The sequence below is a fragment of the Anopheles bellator genome, chromosome X (assembly GCF_943735745.2).
Source record: "Anopheles bellator chromosome X, idAnoBellAS_SP24_06.2, whole genome shotgun sequence".
Taxonomy (NCBI): domain Eukaryota; kingdom Metazoa; phylum Arthropoda; class Insecta; order Diptera; family Culicidae; genus Anopheles; species Anopheles bellator.
This window is the reverse complement of record NC_071287.1, coordinates 7,752,228-7,772,582: the sequence shown is the minus strand read 5'-3', so window position 1 is coordinate 7,772,582 and position 20,355 is coordinate 7,752,228. Positions and strand designations below refer to the sequence as shown.

At 51.5% G+C, this 20,355-nt stretch overlaps 2 protein-coding genes across 2 annotated transcripts; both read right to left on the bottom strand.

The window, feature by feature from the left end:
* Positions 1-2,092: 2,092 nt before the first annotated feature.
* Positions 2,093-7,958, bottom strand: LOC131214076 (BTB/POZ domain-containing protein KCTD16). The gene is made up of 2 exons (XM_058208435.1): positions 6,558-7,958; positions 2,093-5,491 (listed from the first exon to the last, which is right to left on the bottom strand). The coding sequence occupies exon 1, from the start codon at positions 7,420-7,422 to the stop codon at positions 6,721-6,723; it is 702 nt and encodes a 233-aa protein (XP_058064418.1). The 5' UTR covers positions 7,423-7,958; the 3' UTR covers positions 2,093-5,491; positions 6,558-6,720.
* A 4,456-nt stretch (positions 7,959-12,414) lies between these two features.
* LOC131213436 (glutamate receptor ionotropic, kainate 2-like) lies at positions 12,415-16,187 on the bottom strand. Its single transcript, XM_058207474.1, has 8 exons — positions 16,049-16,187; positions 14,686-15,662; positions 14,362-14,606; positions 14,108-14,297; positions 13,959-14,043; positions 13,151-13,858; positions 12,536-13,086; positions 12,415-12,458 (listed from the first exon to the last, which is right to left on the bottom strand). Exons 1-7 carry the CDS (start codon positions 16,185-16,187, stop codon positions 12,572-12,574), a joined length of 2,859 nt encoding a protein of 952 aa, XP_058063457.1. The 3' UTR covers positions 12,415-12,458; positions 12,536-12,571.
* Positions 16,188-20,355: the final 4,168 nt, after the last annotated feature.

Sequence of the window (20,355 nt, the reverse complement as noted above, 5' to 3'; positions counted from 1 at the left end):
TACTTGATTGATCCGTGATCACTGATAATACTTAGTTTATCTAAATAATAGAAAAGGCATCTGGCCAATATGTTTTGTATGAACATTTCATATAATACAAAAGACCAGGCGTCTCCTCATGCATCAGGAATTGTTTTCTTAAAACAGAAATTTGCTAAATTTATCGCACGAATATGCAAACAAAACTTACAGGAAATGTTTAAAATTGTCTAAACTTTAATTGTAATGTCTCGTTTAGGCGGTACACAGCGATACATTTTTTTGCTGCATTACCAAAGTTGAAAAACGGTATTTTTTCCTCCTTTTTTATACTAATTCCCAATAAAAATAAGCTAGCAATGCAAAACGTAAACAATTAATTATATTTTATGAAAGAAGAATTCATTACCTTTCGTATTTCGTTTCGTTTCATATTACCGCCGTAGAACTGTGCCTACGATCGCGTTGAAGTAGCTGATAAAAGTTGGTTTTAGAGAGCCATTTTTATCACTCTTTCGACTTTGACAAATGATTGCTCGGAATCTACGCAACATGAAAGGCTAAAAATTCGGATTTGTCATAGATAACTTATCTATTTTAGGCGAATATAACTAAAACCGTAAAATTCTTTGTTGACTCAAGTCGATTTATGACCGCCTTTTTCCCACAGTGCAACGCAGCGCCGGCAACAAGACGCAGTAGATGCAGGATGCAGAGCGTATGAGTCACATCAACGTTTGATTGCAACAACAGACCTGTGGCTGGGTATGCTCAAAACGGGGGCAAGCTTGCTGACCTGAGGCTGTTAGTGCCCGACCAGTAGATGACATTCATGCGAAAACCCGGCGCGAGGAGAATGGAGGTCCTCGTGGACTGTGACGGGGGGGCCACCAGGGTTTGCGAGGCCTTTGTCGATAGCCCGAGGCCTAGCGCAGAACGAGCGCCGTATGTTGGTTGGAGCAGCATTCTGGAGATTCGCATGCCGTTCCCGATCACGGTGTACACGATGCGGGCCAATTGTACGTTTATGTGGTGTCTCCGTGTAAACGTCGTTGTCGTCGTCCTACAGAAGGCACGACGGAGGAAGTGAGTACAGCGAGACAAATTGTGCTTTCTTTTCCCAGTTGGACCCCCGGGGGCGGGCTCACGAACATGTCAGAATGCTGTCAAAATTGAATTCACACCTCACCGATATCCGGTCGGTCGACATTATCGTCCGTTGGCTGTCGTCAGTCATCGGTTTGATGAAGTTCGTCTGTTAAAGTGGCTCTCGATGCTCGGTGCTCGCCGGGACCGTCTGGCTCGCTGGAGCCAGCAAGGAGCATCCACGCAAACTGCCCAAAGGGACAGGGCAGACGGCGGTTTGCGTTTCGTTCGGTTCGGGCTCTGGTTCTATACACCGGAGCGCACTTCGTCAATCGCATCCTTTTTCTGTCACTCGCGCTGTGCATACGATGATCGATTGGTTCGGGAGAAGGTCAATAGGCATGGAGGATTGTCTGCTCGCTCGTCGCTCGTAGGGTGCCTTTCTCTTCTTATGAGCCACTGATGAGGTTTGCCGTTTACCGCGTGACAGCCGCCAGGCTGTGGGGGCGGCTGCATTTAAATTCTCCTGACAGCTTGCTCATTTCCATGCAAATTGAAGTAGAGCACCGACACCGCATCCTCGGTGGGTTTGCTGAAGCGCCGCGAACGAGCGTTGCCCGCTGGTGCGTGGTGGTGATCGATGAGGACTCCGGTCCATTCCGGAATTTCGGAGACCATCGCAACGAGGGCACGGCACGACAAAAAAGTCGGCCAGGCGCGCGACGTTGATAAGCTGCCAGCGTTACGCCATTTATCAGGCGTACTCGATGTACTCCGTGACAGCCGGACGGCCGTGAGTGTTCGATTCAATCCTCCCGACTTCCCGCCGTCACCATCGCAGGTTCGCAAAGGGTAGAGACCTACACTGCTAGGATCTTTCGGTGCACTTGATTGATCAGCGCTCTTTTCCAGGATTTCTCTAGCAAAAACCAGCACTAACGGCGGCACAGCGACGTAGGCAGTGAAAGGGGTAAGCTAGTTTAGTTTTTAGATGGTTTTTTATTATTATTATCATTATTATCGGTATTATATTAATTAATATTATTAGTATTGTTTCCTTAATGTTACATCTTTGACAATCATTTTATTTTTCCGCACCCTTTCCATCGTGTCCTTTTTCTCTTGCTCTCTTGCTTTGTCCCGTCTCTCGTTCTCTCTCGCTTCTTGCTTTCTCCGGTCCGCAAACCCAGTCAGAAAGCTTCTACGCTCAGCTCAAGAATAATGATCTTGTGGCTTCTCTGCTTGTGTCTGTGATTCAGTATGATACTCACCTTGCGTAATCTGCCGTGGTGGCTGCCCGTAAAGTTCCAATTAGCTGAATACTGATCCGAATAAATCCCTCGCACTCGTCACCTATATATATCAGCAATCTGGCTCATCATCACAAACACCGGAGCACCGGAGATGTTGCTCGGCCGCAACCGGTTGCGATGCTCCCGAGCTGCGCTTTCGCTTTCGTTTCGTTTGCTGACCTTTCAATCTTGCCTCATAAATGTGCTCCGTTCTACGCTCCCTTGTAGTGTGCTTCGGTTTTATATGTGTGTGAACCCGAAAGCTTGTACTGTATAACTAGCTGGGTTTGCTTCAGTATTACTTATTCATTCTGCTCCGTTCGCTCTCACGTTGCTGCTTGCAGATCATCTCACTACTAAGTTCTGTTTGTTGTTCTTGTTGTTTTGTGTTTGTGTTGTGAATTAGATTCCTCGCCCTTCTTGTGTCATTCTTCGTCCACACGTGTTCCTTAACGTTTGTTTTTTTTTTTTATTTTGGTGGTGTGTGATTGGCTATATGTTGCATTGTTTGTTTCTTGCTATTTCTCTGAGCATATTGGTCTAAGAGACTAATAAATGTACCGCTTCGAGGGAAGGTACCACATTATAAGAAGTATGCGTTTTTTTGTCTTATTTATTTTAATATTGGGTGAATAGTAGGTTTCATTCTCTTGGCTAACATTCTCGGAAACACGGTTTGGCGTACAGCTATGAGCTGTCGAATCGCAGTGATTCGCAGCGATTCGTGGTGGCAGCTCGCTCGACCAACTTCGGGTCTGGAGTTCGTTGATTACACGTCCCATTGCACTACACTGAACTAAAGTCCCTAAAGGTTTCCACCACGGGTCCAGAGCGAGAGAGAGTTGACGGTAATGAATGCATACCAAGAACGCCGCCGTCATCCGGTTCTACCCCGACAGAGTTCAAGATACCGATGCCAACCGTCTTCTGGTGGATCTTCGGCGGCCTTCGAGGTTCGGAAAGCAGCATATCGGGTGCGTGCAAATATTCTCCAGTACCGGGGTGGGGGACACGGGGTACTATTTTTGTATCAACATCCATACGGACCGATACCAAAGATAAACTTGAAACGGCCACGCTTCATGTTTGCACCGTCTTACCGTCTGGTCTATTTCATAACATTGATGGTTTGTTATTCCTAGATGGTGCGACCGGCGTGGGCACCTTCCTTCCCGCTAGCATCAGAGACAACCATCACCCGACAGGCCAGGGAGCCGTACTGGCACGTGGATCTCGGAACTCCGCGTGGGTGTTTCTTCGGTTCAACCATAGCTGGGGAGCGTGATCGTGAACTTGCCACTCGATACACCGATGCCACCTGATCTATTCGTGAGGAAAACTGCGTGAGAGAGAGAGAGGATCGGGAAGATACTTGCGGGAGCTTAACAATATTCAGACATTCAAATATACTGGTTTTAGGGGGTTTGTTATATCTTTCTTGCTTTGCGCTACCGCTACGTACGGCCCCACTTGTTCGTTTCTCTCACGTCTTATCTTATGCTCTGTTTGACTTTATTTTAAATTTATTTCTTGTGCTCTCACGGTGCTTCTCTCGTTTTCTTTTTTTTCTCTGTGTTCCTTTGGGTGTTTTTTTTTTTAGTGTTGCCATTAAGCTTTCTATTTCCTGTCCCTTTCTTATTTGTTATTTGTTATCTTTTTTGGTTGTTTTGTGTTTTTCTACTGCCGCCCTCATTTTGGTTCTTGAATACCCCCCCCAAAATTGTTTCCCAACCCTTTCTGATCCGCTCCCTGTACCGGCGACAAGTATTTAATCATCTCGTTTAATATTCGTGTTGCACACGCATGGTTCCGTGTATAATATTTGAGTGTGTGCCGGTGTTTTACTCTTGAGGTGTCCTCTAATCGTCCCATTTACGCTATATGTATGCTCTCGCCGTGGATTGGCTGTATATGTGGTGACATATATTATATATGTATGTATATCTCGACAAGTTCCACGAGACACACTGCGTAGAGTACAGTGGGTGGTAGTATGCTTCCTACAACTAACGCCTCCCAAGGGGCCGCGGCCATTTTACTTACACTATAGTAGTTGTTTGCCTTTGTCTAGCTCGTTTCCTTCCACGGTTTTCGTGTTTTCTTGAACATTGTGTGTATGCGTGTGTGCTTTTTAAGTTCATCTCCCACAACGGTTGCGTACATTAATCTCACTAATCGGTAAAGTATTGATGGTGTGGGGTTGTGTGTGCGTTGTGTGTGTTGTATGCCTAATGTAAGTTTACTGGATGTCACGAAGGATTTCCGATTCGTCGGTCGTCCACACTGTCAGGTTCAGTGGGTGTCAGGTGTTTTTGATAAAAGTTTGTTCAAAGATGACCGCACGTCCCGATGACGTCACCAACGTCGCCTACCTAGCACCCATGCGTAGCCCACCACCACCACCACGAAAGGTTCTAAATAGGTTCTAAATAGGTTCATTAAAAAAAACCCTGTCTAGCCAGAGTCCAGACCGTAAGTAAGGGTCCAAGTAACAGGAAGTGACAGAGGTACAGGAACCGACACCGGAGTGGCGAAGGAGTTCGAGTCGGTGGGCTTGGCCTACGTTTATTGTTTGTTTACAGGTGTCAGCAGGTGGCAGAAGTAGGCACTGCACGTACCTAGGAAGGTCTCGTTCGCTATGACAAGAAAGGGCCTACAAAGTGCTAATTTTCCGGCGCAACCTTATCTAAGACATCTAATCATGCTAGTACCCTGGATAGAATCGCCAGTCGTTCAGTGAGTGTGTCGCCCACTTCCCGACCTGGGTCACCCGCAAATCAAATCAGGGCGAGGAAACCAGTGCCGATCGAGATCAATTCAAGGGATGGCGAACTTTAAGGGGCTGCAAAAGTTCGACCGTTCAAATTCAACTCGATCGACCGTTTGGAACCTCTGCCTCTGCCAAGTGTCCGGGTTTTTCATTTTGTTTTGGTTGTTCTGCTTTCTATGTTTTCTACTTTTGGTTCTATTTTAGTTTGGCAGCACACAAACTTCCTCAACTTCCCGCCACTGTTGTGTGCTGCTTCGTGCACCGCCTAGCAGCGGGGCGATGTTCGACAGATGATATTGCCCCGGCCGGGCCCCGTGTCCTCAGGGTGTCGTCGCCCCCATTTGGTCGAGCCGTGGTGTGTATTCTGCCAGGGCGAAGCCAAAGCCAAAGCAGAGAAAGAAGAAATGAAGAAAGGACGAACGTACGGTAGGAAATGGGGATGGGCCGGACCGGCCGGAGGCGAAGTCACTAGGGAATGCGTTTAATGAAGGTGAACTTGGCTGATTATCGATTGATTCCTCTCGCGCTTCTCGCTCTCTCCCGCTGGAGCAGAGGATACCGGATGTCTGTTGGTATGTCAGGGAACGGTAAATAAAACACTTCGGCCTGCAGTATTAGTAGTAGCTTGGTGGAAGTTGCAAACTTTAACCGTACCGACATAAACTTCGGTGAAATGTGCGCGAGATGTGTCCGGGTCTAAACTGTCCGTGAAGTATCTATCAGTAGGCCCCAGACGAACGATTTGCTCTAACTGCAGTGTTCTGCTTTTTTCCGTGTTATCCTTTACCCGTTTCGATAAAAATTTACTATCCGGGACTTCTAGCGCGGGGGCCACAGTATGAGAAACTTGGAAAAACTGTATGGCAGGCCAAGAAACTATGAATCTTTTGCTAGAGTTCCGTGAGTTACTTTGAGTTGCTTTTGAGCGCCTTATGTTTACGGGATATTTTCTCGTTTCGGGGGTATTTTTTTTCAATTTGACAGTTTACGGCAAATTTCGGCAAATTTTTATTGCTTTCCAAAAATATGGCTAGTTTTTCGACAGCGGATCAAATTTTGACAAAAATGGCCATAGAAGGAGAAGGAAAGGAAACTGAAAAATCAAAGCAAAATCAAACGAACTGTCATTTCACTGGCTGGAGCTCATGGAATTTTTCGCGCAAACGCTTCTAGTGTGGACGCTAGCATATCAAAAAACCTGTAGAGAGAAAACTCATACTGTGGTCGGGGCGTAGGAACTCCTGGGAGACGCACCTAATGGATCGTTGGAAGAAGATTCGATTCACGGTTTCTCGATTTTCCCCTGGCCAAGGAGGGGGGGGGGGGGGGGGGGAAATCGTGTCCATCGGGAATACTGAGATGGTTGGGCTGGGATAAGGGCTCTTCCGAAAGACTTCCGCGGCCCGTGCCTTCCGTTCCTCCGGGCTTACCTGAACGCCCTAGACGATCGATCGATGCAGGTGGTGTCCGGGGGTTCCAGGTGTCAGTGCTGGGAGGGCTGTAGGTTGGAAGATATTGGTAGCGGCGGTGGTGGTGTTGTCGAACTGTGGGTGGGTAGTGGGAGTCCGTCGAGCTGTGGCTGTGGTCCGCAGCTTAGTCGCGCATGAACACGAACTCGTTGTAGTGGTTCCAACGGTTCTCCTCGGTGTCGACGCCCGGCTTCAGGTTTTCGCTCACCGAGCCCGCGGTCCCGGAGCCGCAGCTCCCGACCATCCGGAAGCCCTGCTCCTGCAGCATGTCGAACGCCTGCTCGATGAACACGTGCTTGAGGAAGAAGCGGGCCGTGTAGCGGTCGGGCGCCCCGTGGTCCGGGTCGCGCGACTCGTTCAGCGTGTCCCCGAACACCTCCCGGCACAGGGCGACCCGGCCGTGCACCAGCAGGCGCGTGATCTTGCGGAACTTCACGTCGGCCAGCCCGTCCCGCCCGAACTGGAAGCTACCCCGGTAGCCGACGGTGATGCAGCCCGGCCCGGACTTGGTCAGCAGCTCGAGCAACCCGGCCAGCCGGAAGTGCTCCGCCTCCTGGCGCAGCTGCTCGCGCTCGAGGACACCCCCGGTCGGGAGCGCGTACGCGGCCGGGCCCCGCAGGTACGCCAGGACGTGCCGGAACAAGGCACCGTCGCGGTCGATGAAGTAGCGGCCCTGGCTATCGTGAGGCGGCAGGGCCGCCGAGTCGGGCCCGGACCCGAACGCGTCCTGGAACCAGGACCCGTCCTCGGCCAGCAGCGTCTTCAGGCTCACCACGTACCCGGTGCCACCGACGTTCAGCTCAATCACCTCCGGCATCGCACCCATCCCGCTGTCGCACGCTGTTGATAGTTGGCTGGCTGACTAGTTCCGCTGGAGCGCTAGGTTCGACCAGCTGGCTAGCTGTTGGAGCTGGGACTCCGTCCCACGGGGGACACGATCGACGCCGGTCTAGTTGATTGATTGGGCCGTTTGGCGCGGTTCCTGGCGGAGCAGCAACAGCAACAGCTCTTACAGCCCACCGACACCACGGACACACTGATACTCCATAACCCGGACGCCGGACGCTCTCGGGAACACTCGGCACGGAAATAGTAGCAGCACGCACACACACTCACGCACGCACACAGGCACTAACACCCTGCTCAACAAGCTGCTGCCAGCAACGGTCGCGTTCGGAGGACTCCTTGAGCGTTACTACATACTCTGCACCCGCTGCAGAGCTGCTGCGGCCGGTTCGATCCGGTAGACCCTGGGACGGCTGGGCCCGGAGCACCTGTGCTGGCCTCTCTGTGCGCACCTAGCAGCTGCTGAAGCCTAGCATTGGCACGTCAGGCACGCGCGCCGTGACACGTCCAGACTCGTACCCGTGCGCGACTGAAATGAGTTCGGGAAGTGCAGGAGTGCGAGCGTCGAGCCGTTGTCATGTGCGCTCCTCGGCAGCGCACTCGGACGTGCAAGCTGCGAGCGGCTCTCGGATGCGGGATGTTGTCGGGTGGAGGAGCTGTGGTACTACGTTGCCCAGTTTTCCCGCTAATAAGGGAGGTTGTCAAATGAAAGCTGCCGCAGCGTGCAGAGTCGGAGCAACAGCTCAAACGCGAACGCGGCGCAGCACGAGAAGAGCTCTCCGGGAGAATCGACCCGAAATCTTGCTCGCCCCTGACACGCCTGAGGCTCTCTCACTCTCCTTCCTTTTCGCACACTTTCGCTCTCTCTCTCGCGCTCTTCGTGTCCGGATGGCAGCTTCCGGTTTTGACACCCCCTGGATGGTATGCAATTTGTTGAACACTTTTATTTTGAATTTTTAATTCGTTTTGATTTTCGTCTCCGCTTCGATCGTCGTGTTCCTCTCGTCCTTCCCTCTTGACACCCCGTTCCGCTCCCTTCTCCCTTCCCTTCCCAACCGAATCCGAATCCGGGCCCCGTTTTCCCCGGCTTCGGCTTCGGCTGGAGAGGCTTGACTTCGATCTGGGTTTCGCTCACCTCACTCACGCCTCTCACTTTCACCCCGTTATTCTTGTCACGGTGAACTCGAGAATTTTCCGAGAATGGTGACCCGGGGCGGCAGGTGGGCAGGTGTGGGTGTGAATTTTCCCACACATTGCGAAAATTTTCTCCACTCTTGCTCCCAGTGGTGGTTACCGCTGCAATATCGGAGGTATTCACGGTAAGCTCTAGAAGCTGTATCTGTGAAGAACTTTTTCAGCCTCGGTAATGAGACGAAAGAGCTCGGCAGTTGGGGGGCCCTGAATCGATCAACACTTTCTGACAATCGGGAGGCCAAACGGGGGCTTAAAGAAACATCAAACATTTGTTTTTGGGGACCAATTGGGAATCCAGATGTGGGATAAAATTCCACATCCTGGCATGCGATGACAGGCAAATGGAGCTGACTTGGCATAGATTTAGTAATAGATTAGGCATTGTAATAGATTAGAATTGTACTGTCGGCATACAAGTTTCGACCTATCATTACTGGCGTTGGCATTCGAACAAGTCCAGTCATTACCAGGGCTGGAAGCTAAGTAATACCTTAGCGAGAGAAAAGGACGGGGAACCAACCATCCAATCCAGGCATCCAGGAAGCTGCGGATATACCAAATTGGACCGAGAGAGAGAGAGCGACAGAGAGTGAGAGAGTTCTAGAGATCTCTCCCCTCGTGTCGCAAACACCAGAGAGTAGTCGAGAGCCGGAAAACATTTCGAGTTTCCCGGATGCTGGATGCTGCAGACGACCGCTGCAGACACCAGTCGGAGTCGGCGTCGTCTTTTATACGCTTCTCTACTGCTTCTGCTCTTTCGCCTGCCGATATGACCACCTGATACTCAGCAACCACCAGCGTGTTGAATTTGAATCGTTTACTCTCGCCGCTTTTTGCAGGTCAGAGAGACGCACACAAGCTGCGCTGCTAACTCGAGGCCGAAGTTAATCGAGGCTATGTGTGTGATAAAGAGACACAGAGTGAGAGAGCAGGAGAGGGAATGAGCGTCCTAGCGTGTGTTTCAGTCGGTTCTGTCGGTTGCTCCGTAATCTAACGACTCCAACGCCGACTGCCAATAGGAGCCGAATAAGTATTTAGTGATTGTCCACGCTCGGGATAGAAGCGGGCCTGAAGTCAAACTAGACGAGAAATGTATCAACCAATCACCCAATTCATGTTCAATAGCCGCCCGGTGGCTGAAGTAGAACGAGGTGGAGCTACAGCACGTAGCACCGTCCACCTGCTCGAGGACGAGGTCAAACCCAATAGTAAAAGTAAATTTGCTAACAAAGCCCAGCACTTGCAAAGACTCAAGCTCGGTAGGGTTGCTGTGTCTTCAGCTCCAGCTACCTAGATCGAGGAATCTCGAACGTATTGGAACAAGAACCGCTTGAATGGACAAGTGGTAGGCCAAGACTCCTTTATAAATATTTTGTCTGCCTCTGTATCCCCCTGTATTATGTCCCTGAAGGTTCCTTCAAAATGTTCCCTGCTTCGAAAACTGAGCCTGAGGACCTCAACACAATATGAAGTGATGGCTAAATTACGCCCTGGAGTACGTGAGTGCGGTATGTGGAGACGGTAATTTGATTGCTTGCCTCCGGAACCGTCTTCTAATGGGTGTGTAACACATCGTTCAAAAAGTCCCGGGACTAGCATAGAAATGGGGATAATAATTCAATTTATTTACCAAAGTTCAGAAGTACCAACCTTCAGATGAGGTGTGTCAAAATTTGACTTAATTCGAAACATAACCAAGGAAGCTATAGTGGTGAAATGTGAAAACGTGAAAAAAACGGACCAAAACGAGTTTTGTGAGTTGATAAAACATTGTTTTCTAATGGGAAAAAGCACTGCTCAAGATTAGCAATGGCTTGAAAAACGTTATCCGGATTCTTACTTACTTACTTAATCCGGTTACAACCGCCGAGCGGTCTTTACCTGCTCCAAGGAAGCTTTCCACCGCTGGCGGTCGAGAGCCTTCGTCCACCTTCGTATTTACTATTTTGCATCAAAAATTGGCTATGAAAAAGGTTTTCTCCGAATGGGTGCCGCGTTTGCTCACAATGGAACCAAAGCAACAACGTATCAATGATTCGGAGAGCTGTTTGGCACTGTTTGCTCGCAATAAACAGGATTTTTTACGTCGATATGTGACAATGGACGAAACATTAATTTACCATTTCACTCCGGAGACCAAGTCGGCAGTCAGCTGACCTCCTCGAAAAAGGAAAAACCATCAATAGCGACTACTACATGGTGTTATTGGATCGTTTGAAGGTTGAAATAGCGAAAAAACGCCCACAAATGAAGAAGAAGAAAGTCATCTTTTATCAAGACAACGCACCATGCCACAAGTCAATCAAAACGATGACCAAATTCAACGAATTAGGCTTCCAACTGCTTTCTCATCCTCCGTACTCGCCGGATCGGGCCCCCAGTGACTACTGGCTCTTTGCGGATCTCAAAAAGATGCTCCAGGGATAAAGATTTAACTCGAATGAGGAAGTGATCGCTGATATTGAGGCTCATTTTGAGTCAATCGTCAAAAACCAATCGTTCTACAAACATGGCATTGAAAAGTTAGAGAAGCGAAGCGGAATGATTGTATTACACTTGAAGGAGATTATCTTGATGAATAATAAAGAATTTTGCTGATACAATGTTGTTTTCATAGTTAGTCCCGGGACTTTTTGAACGACGTGTTATGTGTGAGAGTTTCAGTGGATACACGGATGGATCCACAGTTCTTGCAGAGCTTCGAAGACGCTTCATTAACTCACTAATTATGCCCTACTTCTCGCAACGGAAACGTTGCTAATGCGCAACATCCTGATCATCTCTCTCTCTCTCCTTCTCGCTATCTCTCTCTCTTTTCTTACGACAGGTGTAAAGCGGTAGTAAAGGAGGTTGGTCGCTGGTCCTCGTTGACTGGGGCTGATCGGCACCGCAATGGTGGCCATTAATCGGTGGTGTCACTGCAGACCGGTGTCATTGGATGTGTGTCAACTCCTGACTCCTGACAGCTCCAACCTACTCACGCCTCGTCCACAGTATGAGTTTTCTCTACAGGTTTTTTGATATGCTAGCGTCCACACTAGAAGCGTTTGCGCGAAAAATTCCATGAGCTCCAGCCAGTGAAATGACAGTTCGTTTGATTTTGCTTTGATTTTTCACTTTCCTTTCCTTCTCCTTCTATGGCCATTTTTGTCAAAATTTGATCCGCTGTCGAAAAACTAGCCATATTTTTGGAAAGCAATAAAAATTTGCCGAAATGTGCCGTAAACTGTCAAATTGAAAAAATACCCCCGAAACGAGAAAATATTCCGTAAACATAAGGCGCTCAAAAGCAACTGAAAGTAACTCACGGAACTCTAGCAAAAGATTAATAGTTTCTTGGCCTGCCATACAGTTTTACCAAGTTTCTCATACAGTGGACCCCGCGTCACGATCCCACCCAACTACAGGTAGCGGGCGAAGAGCGACCTATATCATTTGGTCCAAAAGCCTTCCCCAACTATTCGCCGCATCATTCTCCACCGAGTGCGATGAAATGGAACAACAACGCAACTTTTATACTTGTTGCTTGACAGCCTCAGAACACACCTCAGGAGTCGGTTGGTCAAGAGATAATTATTGTGTTCCATTATTTCTATACTTCTCGAAAGGGTTCTGCGCATCCTTGCGTTCGAGTTCCATGAGTGATTCCATGAGTTTGGCAGTACCTGCTCCACTCTCAGGTCGGCACTGGCATGTGGAACTTTTGCAGGTTCGTCGCGTCTGAAGCAACGCCGACTCCGAATTGAAAGAAAGTCGAGCTTGTCAACGTTCCATTGTAGTGCTATAGAGAGGTATCTCTTGAGTGAGTGTTTATTGTGTGTGCTGGAAATCATGTGAGAAAACAAAACCAAAACCATTGCGTTGCGGTGGGACATTGGGGCCTACAGCACTGGACCAACCTGGACCATACATGGCGTGTACCGGATCGACCTTGCTCAATTCTTTCCAAAACCGATGCCCAGCTTGTCGAGGGCCATCAGACTAGCGCCGGTGCGCCCCTTACTGTTGCCGATGCGTCCAGTCACCACCGACTCGCGGCGCGACTCGGACTTGGACCCTAGCGAGCTCTTGCCACTCGCCGTGGACTCGCTGAGCGTGTTGTGGACCGGCTTCGAGGTGACGGAGATGTTGAGGGCAAACTTGAGCTCCGCCTTGAGCGCATCCCACGGCGTGATCTTCTCCTCGACCGCCACCTTCCGGACGTTCCAGAGGAACTCCAGGAAGCCGATGATGAAGGCACAGGCGCACCCGAACGCGAGCACCACGAAAACGCCGCCCACGTTGTCGATGCCGAGCTCGGCCGCGCTGTCCGACCCGGCGCTCGATGCTTTGCCGTCGCACCGGCCGCCACCGTGCATCTCCTTCCACCAGCGGGTCTTCAGCTGGTGTAGCTTGCCTTCCTCCTGCATCTTCAACACCGCGCCACTGATCGCCGTCCGGTACGGAGAATCTGTCGAGCGCAGGGCAGGCTTAGGGATGCAGTTTGGCCGGCGGCGGGGCCCGCGAATACTTACTGACAGGCATCGCGATGCCGTAGCCCTTCGAGTCCAGCAGGCCACCGATCTGCGTCAGCTCGCAGTACCGCTCGGTCATGTACTCGAGCGAGGTGGACTCCATCAGGAACGCGTACAGCCGCTTGCCCTTGATGACGCGGTCGCGGCCCTCGTCGTTGCTCTTGGTGAACACCGACGGCCGGGCCGACTCCATGGCGGCCCACATGCGCTGGTAGGTGGAGAAGTTGGACGTTTGGAAGAAGGACATGGTGCTGCCGCCGACCACGGCCCCGTACTTGATCTTGCTCTGCTTGGCCAGATCCTCGGCCGACTCGATCGTCGCGTCCATCCGCTCCATCGTCAGGAACGCGGCCAGGTTGGCCGTGTAGGACGACAGCATGATGAGCGCGAAGAACCACCACATGCCGGCCACCAGCCGGGTCGAGACGGCCTTCGGCAGGATGTCGCAACCCTGGCCCATGATCGAGCCCATCGTCAGCCAGAGCGCGTTCAGCATGTCCCAGATGTTCTCCACCTCGTCGTTGTCCTGCTTGCACGGATGCGGGTTCTCCCAGTCGGCCGGCGCCATCCGGGACAGTACGAACAGGAGGACTGAGACGCCCAGGTACGCGGTCGCCATGTAGATCCACACGTCGAGCGATAGCGGTGACAGGAAGGAGAACAGGTCCTTCGGCTGCTGGATGGGCGTCGCGTACAGAATGCTAATGCCTGCGAGATTAGTTGTTGTAGAAGCGGCATATTAATCAGATTGAAGATATGATAGATAGGAGCTTTGGACTTTGGACTTTGAAGATCGATGAGCACCTACCCAACGTCATGAAGGGCATCGTGAAGTCCACCGCCGTCCGGCGCTCGTACGTAATCGTCAGGTCGCACACCGCCAGGTCCGCTTTCTGCCGAGAAGGACAAATGAGAAGGACCCATGGACACACGTTGGTGGTGCACCCCATCACCTACCCGATCCAGCAAGTGCTTCACCAGTCCGTCCCACTTCTTCGTCAGCTTGTTGTACGATCCATACTTGCCGTCCGGGACCAGCTCCATCCGGTACTGGAAGCCCAGAATCTTGGAGATTCCATCGATCAGCTCCAGCGAGTAGCCCTCGAACCGATTGTTGCCCTCCAGGAACTCACCGTCCTTCTTTTCCCTACAAGCAAAGCAACGGGCGAGTTGTAGGTGGTAGAGAGATACACAGAGAGAGAGAGAGGTACTTCATCATCAGGAACGGTGCGCCGATCCGGGACGCGACGACGAACGTTTTGTTCTGGAGCGACTCGACAATCTGCGAGTACACCTCGCCCTGGCTGCGCGTGTAGTTGACACCGTGCGTCGGATCCCAGGTGGCGATCTTCTTGAACGCCTCGTCCTTGCTCAGCTCAATGATTTCGAGATGGAAGTGCGTCCGCCGCCCGTAGTCGTCGAAGATGATCGGTCCGGTGATGCCGTGTTCCGTTTTCTGCAACAATAAAAGGGGGGACCGGATCGAGATAGCTGAAGCTGGTGATACCGCGGCTCTTGGATTAACCCGTACTGACCACCTTCATGTAGTTGACGATGCGCAACCCGAACGGCCACTGGCGCAGGTTCTTGTTGCCGCAGGACAGCCGCGAGGGTGTGATCTCCTCCGTGGCGTCCAGCTCCCGGATGGCGGTGGCGTAGATCTTGACCGCATCGTTGTAGAGCGCCGACTCCGTCTGGACGTGCTCGGGCGACACGCGGAACAGCCGCTTCATGCGTGCCTCCCCCTGCTCCCAGTCGTGGACCGCGTTCTTGATGTCGAAGCTCTTGGTGTCCATCAGGCGCAGGGCGGTGATGTTGGAGCGCGAGTAGCGCAGCTCCTCGAAGTCCATCGTGTGGGCGTCGAGCGACGTGATGATGTAGCTCTGGTACTCCTCCAGCATCTTCACCTCCTTCGCCTGCCGCAGCAGCTCGACGATCCGGTCCGGGCGGATCTCCAGGATGATGTGCGACTCGCCCGACGACTGGATGTCCTTCAGCAGCGGCCGGTAGTCCGGGTCGTCGTCGATCTGGCGCACCGTGATCGGTGTGTCGCCCGGTCCGTGTATCTGCAGGATATCTTTCAGCCGCATCAGACCCTCGTCCGTGTCGTAGATGATGGTGAAGCTCTTCCAGCTGTAGTCGACGATCAGGTCGGCGAGCGCCCGGGAGAACACGTCCGCGTCCGGGTACAGGTTGATCGTCATCGCCTGCAGGGCCGGATCGAGACCGCCGAGCGGTTCCGGGTCCCAGTGCGTCACGATGTGCGGTATTTCGAGCGTCTTGCACACCGAGCCGACGATGCCGGACGTTAGGATCGAGCTGGGCCCGAACACGGCCGTCACGCCCTCGGACGCCAGCTCGCACACCTTGCGCTCCGTCTTGAAGCTGTCCTCCGGCGAGACGTACTTCACCAGCGGCACCAGCTCGAAGTGCTTCTCGTGCATGTTGACGCGCTCCACCGCGTACCGGAACGCGATCTCCGCCTCGTAGTTGTCCCCGTGGAAGATGGCCCCTACGGATCCGGGCGATACAGTCAGAGCCCCCCGTCAGAAGTGTTTCATGTTTCAGTCAAACTTCATGAGGCGGACAATTGAGTAAACCTTTGTGGGGAAAAAAAAAACTTGCCGGCACTAGGACGCTAGGACGACATTTGATTTGCATTTGCGGGGCGCTACGTGCCATATAGAAACGATAGTTTCGGATCCAAACACTAGATAAACCACTCCATCGATTATTGAATGCTGGTTGAGCTGATGCCTAGCGGTTGGTTGAATGCTTCGTTTTGATTGCGTTGCTCCAACTCTGTCCAAGAATGCGCTGTGGCCTTTTTGTTTCGCTCGCTTTGGAACACTGTCATCATGCTACAGAGAACACCCAAACCCTGCCTGCCTGACTTACCAACGGGAATCTCACGCTTCGCCGGCACCAGGTCCACGGTCAGCAGCACTAGCAGCAGGTGCAGCAGAACTGTGCCCCGGTCGACACATCTCCCTCCCGGCGAACGGCCCCGGCGAGATCCGTGGCTCCAGGGCTGCATGCAGGGTTGGAATTTGCTGCTGCTGTTGCGAGATTGGTAGCGATGCCTTCACCCACACCTAGTACGCCTTGGATTTTTGCGGGCACCAGTCACAATCTTTCGGAGGATCGGTTTTATACAGTCACACTCAGCTCAGAGGTAAACTGTTGATGTCAGTGCAGGCGCCGAATAAACCACCGAGAAATGCGTGCGCGTCACCAACACTACTCAGACTCAGTGGGGAAAGGTTGCGCGATCTTCACACACATACCACGGGGACCGTGTCTGGGACCGGTAAATGTTCTGCGTTCTTCTGGTAGATTCTGGTAGCGGCTCCGTGGATACTCGAGCCATGCGCGCATGCCTGGCCAAAAATAGTACGTCACGCAGAGTTCTAACACCACCACCACCACCAACGGTGGTCACTTCACCGTTGTCCAAGGACACCCCGCGACGTTGCGCAATCGGGGACCGGCACCAGGCCGACCGAATTCGGGACGGCTAGACGTGCGTGCGTGCGTGCTGTTCGTGACGACGACAGCGCGTTTACTGGCACGCGTTTGCCGGGAAAGGTTCCGAAGGCCGGCGCTCGCCATACTCAGTTATATTTAGACCAACGCGGGATGCGGGTTTTCCCTCAACCGTTGTCACGCTCTGCACGGTTCCCGCCAAGAGGACGCCGCCCAGCTGAGAAGATTCTCGCACATCTCGTCATCTGCGGTGCAATTTCCGGACTTCCGACCAGAGCGACATCTGGTCCGGTCCGCATCGTCGCTCGTTAATTGTCAATTTGTCGCCATGTACGTAACTGGGACACTATCCGATCCGATCGTGAATGCCTCCCCTCTCGCGTGTTATCCTTGCAAGCTTTCCGTTAGTTCGCTGGTCCGACGCTAGAGGTCGCTGTTCCGCAAGCTTCAGGTCCGGGTGCTTTGGGAAAGCACGACGCGTGCGCTTGCTCCACGAACTGGAACAGCGCACTCATTCTGGCTAACAAATGTGAGCGGCTTCCCGGTTCGGCCGAAAGGTAGCAAAGAGTTGATGACCGCACAGGACTTCTCCGCTCGGACGATGGTTGTGCTAACACACCGACCGGAAAGAATGTTGACTAGGAGTAGTCAGAACACGATAGTCAGTACTTATTGCGTCGCAATCCATACGAAATTAAGCAAAGAACCGTGCAAATAAAGAATAAACAAGCATATAAAGAAGGGCGCATAAACATCATCAGTCACAACGGCGAAGTTAACACGTGGGCTGAAAAGTCCCGAGTCTAGGAAAGAAAAAGGGCTTTTTGGTTTGCTCGAAATTAACTTTATCCACTTTTTTGTGCTTATTTTTTTCATACTCAAATGCTCATGTAATATACGAGATGCGTTCAAAACGTTCTGACAATTTTGTATTTACTCGGGCTACGTAAGTTCGATTCACGAGTGACTTATGGTGAAACTTTCAGACATTTTGAGTAATTATTAAATTTTTAACAGCTGTTTTACTGTGCGCGTGTCTTGGCCCCATCGGCGATTTTTGTCTATTCCGAAAAATTGATGGTAAAAAATGTGTATCAAATTTTGTGTAGGAAACGAAATTAAAAGCTCGGACGAAATTGACGAAATGTTGACTGTAGCTTATGGTTTTGATGCCAAAGCTACCGTATTCTCTAGATCTGGCCCCCTTTTTCTTATTCCGGAAACTGAAGGAGGCCATGAAAGGGCGACGCTATGATACGATTTAGGTGATAAAGACGGCGTCGCCGATGAGAAAAATCTTGTCCAAGCAAAACAGTTGTCAAAAATTGACCGATTAGCCGAAAATAGCCGAACTTTTCACCATCGGTCACTGACATGTGCAACAACCTAACGTCACAAAAATCGGAAAAACGTAGCCCGCGTAAATACAAAATTGTCGGAACTTTTTGAACGCCCCTCGTAAAGCCAACAGGTTTTTTTTTATATTTTCACAATGTCAGTTAACTGGCGTAACTTCACGTTTGGATCATTGAAAATGAGTTTGTGGAATTTTTCGGACGTTTTCTGATCTGGTTTTGGTGTCTCTACGCATGAAGTTAGCAAATTAACGTACAACAACTCGCCAACTTTTGAGTAGTAGTATCATGAAATTTTAACACTCTCGGCAAAAAAGCCAGCAAGCGCCAAAATTCTAACGCTATCTCCCCGGGTTAAGCTCGGGACTTTTCAGCCCATGTGTTGAGCGCCAGAAATGCGCCCGTAGCCGGCAGAATGAGGCGACTGTCGTGTCTCTCTCTCTCTCTCTGTCTCTCTCTTCTTTTTTGCCGCTCCCCAATCGCGCCAGGGATAGGGATACACATTTTTGAGAGAAAGTGTGCGTCTTCTGACGCTCACTCTCCTGGGTTTAGTAACTTCGGCCGCGCTGCTCTGGATGCTGGGCGCTCTGGAAGTTGCTCCTTGAACTAGCCGAAAGAAGTGCTTCCGTGTACGAATTGCCGAGTGAAAGCTCCGGACGTACCTCCGACGAGAACGGGCCGAGCTGGAGAGGAAGAGGCTTAATAAAACGGACACGAACCGTGCGGCCTGGAGTCAGTCAGCAGTAGTAGTTGGCAGCTTCCGCAGCATCCAATCCCTAGCAGACTTTAGTGGGCCCCGCGCCGCAGTCCTGTGTGGTGTGTTCGGGTTCTTCCTCTCTCTCTCTCTCTCAACTCTCTTTGAGTTGTGTGTGTTTATGGGGGAAGTGTAGTGCGTGTCCAACGATACTAACCGTAGCAGCGTGCCCTGCTAGTGCCCACTGTGACTCGTTTGGACGTGTGAAAGCAGCTCAATAGCCTAGAATACTGCCAAGGTCCACCAAGGAGCTGGGGAGTTTGTACGAATTGGGCTAGACTTGGGCCACAGCGAGGAAGTCGCACGGAGCAAAACACACCACAGAGACTGAGACGTCAGGAAGGGAAGGCTTCTTGTCCTGGACCACTCCAGCCTCCAGCAATCCAGCAATCAACAACAAAGTGGTACGAAAGCAGTGTTTTTTTTCGCCTTTGTTGTTGCGTGGCCAGGAATAGTGCTCCGCAAGGGAATAGCGTAAATGGGGAACAACGCTCCCACAACATAAAGAAAAGCTCTCGACCCGAGTGCCGAGCGCTCTGTGCTGGTGGTGGTGTGGTGCTGCGTCTGCCCCAGACAAAGCTTCGCAGCGTATCCTCGCTCACCGCACAATATTCGAAAAGCAAAACAGTAGAGTCGAGCCAGTCGGGACCGTCACTCAACCATCATCGCATCGGTGGCCATAGGAGACCCACCTAAAGGTGTGTTTGTGTGGTTGTGGTGTTTGTGAGTGTCACCGAGTGGCGCTAGGAATTGCCGAGGGCGACCGAGTCAGCCGTAGCTGGAGGATGCTGAGGATGGAGCCGGATATTGTACCGGGTCGACGGGCCGGTGGCGTTTTCTACGGCAGGTTGTCGCTGCTTGCTATCCTGATGCTTCCGGCCACTGTCCTGGCCCTGCCGGATGCCATTCGGATCGGTAAGTCGCACGCACGTTTGTTTGACCACCAACAGGTAATGGACACGGGCATAATCTTCCGAAGCGCAGGGATCTGGGACAAGGTGAGCTGAGGGTTCCTCGGAAATGAAACGTCGCCAACAGCAAGTAACGTATACTTTCTGGTATACAAACACCTTCCTAGAGGACCCGTCGTGGAAGATATGATACGGGTAGCGAAGCACGTATCTGGGCATTATAAATTCTGCGATGTTCTACGCGAGAGCGTCCGGTTCTTCCGAGAGTGGAGCAAAGGCTGTGAACCCCAACGAGTTGCCCTGTGTGTGAGGACGATCGAAACGTAAGACCGAGGCCGAGTAGTGGAAAACCCAACAACCACTCTGAAAGTAACTTCCTGCGGAAACGATATTGACGGTTAAGCGAATGCTGCTGCAGCTACAGCGTGCAAGACAGAGACGGCAGCGGTACTGTACTGGGAACTTTCATTTCTTTTGTTGTGTGGCGAGATCTTGTTCGCGAAGACTCCGGACTCCCCCCCGTAATGTCCGGACATCCTTCACCTTCCGGCACGGTACCACGGTGATAAATTGCTCTCGCTGGCTGTTCTGTCACCGAAAGGCAAACCCGGCCCTACCGGCCGAGTCCTTCGCACATTCGGTCCGCTAACGGTCGGGTTGATGGATGGGGGTTACTATGGTTTCGGTTCTTTCCGCCGT